At 51.2% G+C, this 7,919-nt stretch overlaps 1 protein-coding gene across 1 annotated transcript in view; it reads left to right on the forward strand.

The window, feature by feature from the left end:
* The window catches only part of ppm1lb (protein phosphatase, Mg2+/Mn2+ dependent, 1Lb), a 47,992-nt gene extending 43,276 nt beyond the window's left edge, over positions 1-4,716 (forward strand). The window contains exons 3-4 of the mRNA XM_035384950.1: positions 2,426-2,587; positions 3,512-4,716. Of these exons, the coding sequence (XP_035240841.1) occupies positions 2,426-2,587; positions 3,512-3,858 (509 nt within the window). The 3' untranslated portion in view covers positions 3,859-4,716. The remainder of the gene's footprint in view (positions 1-2,425; positions 2,588-3,511) is intronic.
* The last annotated feature ends 3,203 nt before the right edge of the window (positions 4,717-7,919 follow it).

Raw genomic sequence — 7,919 nt, forward strand, 5'->3', positions numbered from 1 at the left:
CCTCTCCATGCTGTAATTAGGGGCTGTTTGTACCTCTCCCAGGTACTCGCCCTCGGAACACCACACCACTCCGTAATTCTACCCCACTCCTGGATCGCTGCTTAGCTCCTGACAAAGCGCTCCATGAAATCTTAATGAAGCTCAGAGCCCAGAGCTCAGGGCTGGAGCTCAATCTGTGCCCTGGAGCTGACCCTCCAGTGAACACACGTTGGGTATATTGCCTGCTTTGTACCTGCCAAGGGACTACCGATGAAATGTAGCTATCAAGCTAATTCTGAAGGGTGTGCTCTGGTCTTTAGGGAGTCTTGTATTGCTACACGCAGCTTCCTGTAGCTGCTGTACGTACGTGAGGCCGGTCCCTCCGCTGAGCCTGTGGGGGGGGGGGGGGGGTGACTGCGGGGAGCAGCTGGCCAGGGGGGGTCGGGAGGTGGGACGGGGGGGGGGGCGGGGAGGTGGGACTGGGGGGGGTGGGGAGGTCGGACTGGGGGGGGGTGGGGAGGTGGGACTGGATGGGGACGGGGAGGTGGGACGGGGGGGTCGGGAGGTGGGTGGGGGGGTCGGGGGGTGGGACCGAGGGGGTCGGGGAGGTGGGTGGGGGGGTCGGGGGGTGGGACGGAGGGGCAGTCCTGCCTCTCTCTGTCTCCGCTGCAGACAGATGGCTGAACAGACGGGTGCATTGAGGCCCCTCTGCTCCGGTCCTCATCTTACTCCGAAAACAATGGGCCCGCGGACCGCCCCCCACCCCCCTCCACGACCCGCCACCCCCCAACTCCACCTCCAGAAAGGGGACAAAGAGGGGTACAGAAAGAAGAGAGCAGTCACTGCTGCACAGATTTAAAATGATTTCATTCCACAGCACCACATAAAAAATGCGAGGGCATAGTGTGGAATCTGTGGATCCTTTTTTATTGGTGAATGAAGGCAAAATTTGTTTTGGTGCCTGTCAGAGAGTGTGTGTGTGTGTCTGTGTGTGTGTGTGTGTGTGTGTGTGTCAGAGCACAAGCTGCCGTTTATGCTATGGAGTGGACTCTACCAAGAGGAACGGGCGGTGGGGGTGCACTGTGTTTGTGTGAGTGCGTGCATGCATGCGCATTTGGGTGTGTGTGTGTGTGTGTGTATGACAGGAGTGTAGGGATTTGTGTGTGTGTATGGCGGGGTGGGTGTTTGTGTGTTTTTGGGGGAAGTGTAGGGGTGTGTGTGTGCATGGCGGGGTGGGTGTTTGTGTGTTTTTGGGGGGAGTGTAGGGGTGTGTGTGTGTGTATGGCGGGGTGGGTGTTTGTGTGTTTTTGGGGGGAGTGTAGGGGTGTGTGTGTTTTTGGCGGGGGGGGGGGGGGGTGATGTTGACAAACAGTGGCCTGTGGAGACCGGTGGCTGTGTTTCATGAAGCAGCCCTCTGTCACCTCTCTCTGCTTCTCTTTAACCCCCCCCCCCCAGACCTGTGATGCTCATGTATCTGAAATGATATATAATATATGCAGTAAGAGTCTGATTGGATCCCCGAGGTGGTGACTTCACCCATGGATAAGCAGTAAGCCTGATTGGCTGACTGAGGGGGTGATGTCACCCATGGAGAAGCAGTAAGAGTCTGATTGGCTGTCTGAGGGGGTGATGTCACCCATGGAGAAGCAGTAAGAATCTGATTGGCTGTCTGAGGGGGTGATGTCACCCATGGAGAAGCAGTAAGAGTCTGATTGGCTGTCTGAGGGGGTGATGTCACCCATGGAGCAGCAGTGACACCTTTCCTCCTCCGGGGTCTTTGTCCTTTTAGCTTCGGCCACTGGGGGGGGGGGGGTGGTGGGGGGGCGGCTGTGAGATCACATGACATCACAGCACTGTTCTGTGCAGGAAACGCTCTGTAAAATTCTGTAGCGTCTGTTTGCTGATGACACGTGTTTCACCTACAATCAAATGTTCTGCCTCTTTGTTTTTATGAGAAGGAATTTCTGTTCATACCGCATTTGTAGCACTTTCTCTGCATTGGAAGATTTGTGTTCATAAAGAGAATAAAAATCTCTCATCTGCACAGCAGGAGGCCCCCCTGGGATGTTTAGATGGAAGCTTGTAACAAGATGTTTCCGCTCATCTTTAATTTGAACTCAAAATTAATGCTGAATCTTGGCCTCTTGAAAATAATGGATGCTCTCTCTCTCCCTCACTCTCTCTCTCTCTCTCTCTCTCTCTCTCTCTCCCTCTCCCTCTCTCTCTCTCTCTCTCTCCCTCCCTCTCCCCCCTCTCCCTCTCTCCCCCTCTCCCTCCCTCTCTCCCCCTCTCCCTCCCTCTCCCCCCTCTCCCTCCCTCTCCCCCCTCTCCCTCTCTCTCTCTCTCTCTCCCCCCCCCCTCTCTCCCCCCTCCCTCGCTCTCCCCCCTCTCCCCCTCTCCCTCTCTCTCTCCCCCCCCCCCCTCTCTCTCCCCCCCCCCCCTGCAGGCACTACCTGTCTGATCGCCCTGCTCTCGGATAAGGAGCTGACCGTGGCGAACGTGGGCGATTCTCGGGGGGTCCTGTGCGATAAGGACGGCAACGCCATCGCCCTGTCACATGACCACAAGCCCTACCAGCTGAAGGAGCGCAAGCGGATCAAGCGGGCAGGTGAGCAGGACGCCCCACGCCAGTCAGGCCCCGAATGACGCCGTAACCTTAGGAACGGAACCCACCAATCGGATCCCTTTAGCAGACTGACAGCCCGCTGTTCTCCCGCGTCGGCCTGTCCCACAGGAAGCCCGAGGCCCGAGGCCTGAGTCTCGTTTTCAGCGATACGTGGCCTTTCTGCAAACTGTTTGATTTTGTTCTGGCCGTGTGACAGGGCTGAAAGCTGCTTCCTGCATCGTGCTGTCGAGTCGTAGCGCTGAGACTTACCCTCAGCTGTCTCATTGGTCCTGGTTTAGGACTCGGTTTTAGGCGCAGAGATCAGTGCCCGGAGAGACGAAGAGCAGTAAACAAGACGCCCGTCGCCATCTGCTGGCTGCTGTGGGGAAGTGCAGGTGTAGAGTTCCATCTCAGATCAGAGCCAGTTCGGTGCTCTAACGCTGGATCCCTGTGATTCCTGCACAGGCCTGATTCCTGTGGGTTTATGGTCTGACTCTGCCGGGGCGAGACGTGTGGCCTGCGGCTGGTTTGCTTTACCTCACGCAGGCGCTACATTCCCAGCGACTTTGTGTGTTAGCGAAGCACACAGCCCTGGAAGCGCTGCTGGGCTGGGACAGGCTGGGATAAGACTGGATCAGATCCACTGCGCGGACGCGGACGTGTCTGCCTCAGCTCAGCCTCTGCAGCGAAACGGCCTCGGCCCTGCAGTAAAATCTGCGAGCTGAACAGTGTGAAATTTCAGCCACAGCAGCGGAAAGCGATCTTATCTCTCCGGGGAGGAGCTGCCTCTCTGCTCTGCGCAGGCTGCAGTATAAGGGAGATGAGCAGCTTCCAGTTCAGCAGCCGTGACAGACAGTGATCCAGTATTCAGTATTAATCAGTGTGCTGTTGTCCCCCCCCCTCCCCCCCCCCCCCTCGCCGCTGCAGGGGGCTTCATCAGCTTTAACGGCTCCTGGCGGGTGCAGGGCATCCTGGCCATGTCCCGCTCGCTGGGCGATTACCCGCTGAAGAACCTGAACGTGATCATCCCCGACCCGGACGTGCTGGCCTTCGACCTGGACAAGCTGCAGCCCGAGTTCATGATCCTGGCGTCGGACGGGCTGTGGGACGCGTTCAGCAACGAGGAGGCGGTGCGCTTCATCAAGGAGCGCCTGGACGAGCCGCACTACGGCGCCAAGAGCATCGTCCTGCAGTCCTTCTACCGCGGCTGCCCCGACAACATCACCGTCATGGTCGTCAAGTTCAAGAGCAGCCACAAGGGGGCGGAGCAGTGAGCCGCTCGGCGCGTTAGCGTCCGTACGGCCAGGGTAAGAGCAGCCCGGGTTCTGGAGCGGGAACTGTTCAGTATTTACTGCATCTACCCCCCCCCCCCCCCCATTCTCCGTTGCACGTATACATGTGTGCACACACGCGCATACACGCACACATGCATACACACACACACACACATACATACACGCACACACGCACACACGCGCACACATACACACATACACACTCATTTGTTTTTACAAACCTGATTTGTTTTCTTTTAATGAATTTTGGAATAGCCTAAAGCCGTTTTAGAAATAACAGCCACACAGCAGATATGAGCTTCTCTCCCTGAGTTTAATATTAATAAGGATTTGGCCTGAGCTCTGACTCGTGTCCTACTCTGAACAGACACCAGTCCCTCACTTAGTGCCATCGGACAGTTTGATAATCTGAGATAAAAGGCCGTTCGGCTCCTTTTAAAAAGACAGCATTGGGCCTCATAATCAACGTTGTGTTGATTGGTTGTTTAAGTGAGGTCATAGTTCATAGGGGTCGTGCGGGGTGCTGGGGGAGAGAGGTCAGGGGTCAGTATCCCAGCAGCCACCTGGCCCCCTTTGATATGAGCTCATTTCTCTATTCTCTCATTCTTTAAAGATTCGCCTCTCTCTGGCCTTTGAAGACGTACAGAACACTTTTAAACATAATCACAAGCACGTGCGCATGAAATGAAGATAACATAATACATCTTTTACACGTGTTAAGAAGTTTAAAAATAGGTTGAAATGTGTATTGAAGAAAGTTACCATTGTGTTTCCTCCTCCTTAAACCCCAACTCCATTTTAACTGATGTTTCAGAGGCCCTTCCCAGTTCTCGCTGTCCTCTGAGGGTGGATGGGGGGGGGGGCGGGGGGGTAAATTAACCTGAATAAACCCCAGACACACACAGGAACGGGCTGGTCCTGCTCTATTCACCATATCTGCCCTGTTTGGCTTTTTCCCAGTTTGTACAGTATACACACGCTGCGTTTAATTACCACCAGTGCGGCTCTAATGCAGAGATCAGGCTGTTCCATCCTAACCCTAACCCTTACCCTAACCCTAACTCTAACCCTAACCCTTACCCTAACCCTAACCCTAACCCTAACCCTTACCCTAACTCAGAATTAAAACCCAGCCGCTGGGGCACTTCCAGCAGAAGCATCATTTGTGCAGATTGGATTTCGTTTGACAGTAAACGTGTAAAACATCTCCCCTTCCCCGGTCAATGCCATTTTTACTTCTCTCCCTCTCTCTTTTTTTTGCATTCTCTTTTATTTTCCCTCTCTCCCTATACATATATACATATATATAGAAATCTGCCTCTCTCTCTCTCTCTCTCTCTTCACCCATATAACCGCAGACAGTCCCTCAGAGTTTTGTATTCAGGACAGTTATTATGCTCCTCTGAAATGTGTCCTAGGGCCAAATGCAGAAAGGACTGCTGAGGGTACAGAATTAGGAATGGGCAACACGTAACACCCCCCCCCCCCCCCCACACACACCACCATAAATGTGCAGAAGAACAGCGAGCACCTCCCTCCAGCAATTAGGGTCTTATGCAGGAGCCGCAACCTCATTATGGCCTGTGTGTGTGTGTGTGTGTGTGTGTGAAAATGTGTGTGCTTGTGTATGTGTGTGTGCGCATATGCTTGTGCGTGCATGTGTGTGTTTGTGGTTTGTGTGCATGTGTGTGCTTGTGTGTGTGTGTGTGTGTGTGTGTGAGTGCGTGCCTGCCAATGTGTGTGTGTGTGTGCACGGTTGAGTGTATGTGCATGTGTGTGCATGTGTGTGCATGCGTGTGCGTGCGTGGTTGTGTGTGCGTTTTTTTGAGGGTGGAGTCCATTGGCAGAGATGACTGCCCTTGTCATGAACCTGCACCTCTGTCTGTCCGTCTGTCTGTCTGTCTGTCTGTATGTCTTTGTCTCCTCCGTCTGTCTGCCTGGGTAGCCTGTCTGTCTGTCTGTCTTTGTCTCCTCCGTCTGTCTGCCTGGGTAGCCTGTTCATCGTGCTCTTCTTCTAGGGTTTTATTTCCCTCTGTTTTCTGCTGCATTGCAGAAGACTGCTCTTCTCCCAGATAAATGCACTAAAATGACTGAAAGCTTTTTTAACGGGCATTCACATTTTGTTATTATGCAAAAAAAAGCTTAAATTGGTACTAAACACTGCAAATCTCTGCTTCTAATACAGAAATACTAATAATTGAATTTATACTGACTAAAGCAAATTCAGAACCGATGCATCTCCATTGCCATGACATTTAGTTCCAGTAGCTTTACTTTAGCTTTGCCATGAAAGCATTAAAATGTACTTCAATGCCATTGGTTCATTTCTAGGACCCTGATTAGCCCTGATCTAGGACTGGATCGCTGTACGGACAAGCTGATTGGCCAAATCCATAGCAGAACAAGAGTTCCCATTTGGGTTAGGAGACCATTTGGAGTAGAACCAGCTGTGGCCCTGCTTTAGCTGTGATTGGACACATTTTAAATGAGTCTTGGTTTTCCAGACTTTGTCTATATTGTCTCGAATTCCTTTAGCAGCAGAACAGTGTTTTATGTATTTTCTTAAATAAAAAAAGGCAGAATGGCAGTTGAAATCCCGGCGGACATTACATTACAGGCATTTAGCAGATTCTTATCCAGAGCGACTTACACAACTTTTACATTACATCCATTTATACAGCTGGATATATAAGGTACTTGACCGAGTTTACCCAGTCTTACCCAGTCTTACCCAGTCTTACCCAATCTTACCCAATCCTACCCAATCTTACCCAATCTTACCCAATCTTACCCAATCTTACCCAGTCTTACCCAGTCTTACCCAGTCTTACCCAGTCTTACCCAATCTTACCCAATCTTACCCAATCTTACCCAGTCTTACCCAATCTTACCCAGTCTTACCCAGTCTTACCCAGTCTTACCCAGTCTTACCCAGTCTTACCCAATCTTACCCAATCTTACCCAATCTTACCCAATCTTACCCAGTCTTACCCAGTCTTACCCAGTCTTACCCAATCTTACCCAATCTTACCCAATCTTACCCAATCTTACCCAGTCTTACCCAATCCTACCCAATCCTACCCAATCCTACCCAATCTTACCCAATCTTACCCAGTCTTACCCAGTCTTACCCAGTCTTACCCAGTCTTACCCAGTCTTACCCAATCCTACCCAATCCTACCCAGTCTTACCCAGTCTTACCCAGTCTTACCCAGTCTTACCCAATCTTACCCAGTCTTACCCAGTCTTACCCAGTCTTACCCAGTCTTACCCAATCTTACCCAGTCTTACCCAGTCTTACCCAATCCTACCCAATCTTACCCAATCCTACCCAATCCTACCCAGTCTTACCCAGTCTTGCCCAGTCTTACCTAATCTTGCCCAGTCTTACCCAGTCTTACCCAGTCTTACCCAATCTCACCCAATCTCACCCAATCCTACCCAATCCTACCAATCAGGTAAAATCGGTCACCGCCAGTGGCCACCAATCAGACGTCCTGAACTGAGGTCGCCTCTGGTACCAGAACCGCTGAAGGCCTGGGTCCGACCGGGTTGACTCCCAGATTAGGACCAAGACGGTTTAATGTGACCGTTTCTGTTTTCCTCCGCAAATGGCCCTTTAGTTATAGATCAGGATTAATCAGGGTCTGAGAAATGCGTTCAACTGCCTGCTGTGTTTGATGAAATATGTACTTGCTGCCTTATTTTTTTAAACATATTTTTTTCAGTTATAATTCTTTGCCAAAAGTAAAAGTAAAGATTTTATGGTTTCTAGTGTAACATAGTTGAAAAACGCCATCCACATCATATATGGATATCATATTGTACCTGTAGAATAGCATATCTACAGTGGTCTCTAAGAGACAGATAGCAAATGTACATAGTCCATGCTACATCATAATCCCCTCACATCAGATATGAGATAAAGCCAAGCATAAACACCCTGGTTAACATAAAAAAAGAGTAATAAATGACTAGCATTAGTATGTTTATATGTGCTTTTTTTTTTTGGTTGTATATTCTTCTTGAACAGTGTATGT

The sequence above is a fragment of the Anguilla anguilla genome, chromosome 12 (genome assembly GCF_013347855.1).
Source record: "Anguilla anguilla isolate fAngAng1 chromosome 12, fAngAng1.pri, whole genome shotgun sequence".
Classification (NCBI taxonomy): domain Eukaryota; kingdom Metazoa; phylum Chordata; class Actinopteri; order Anguilliformes; family Anguillidae; genus Anguilla; species Anguilla anguilla.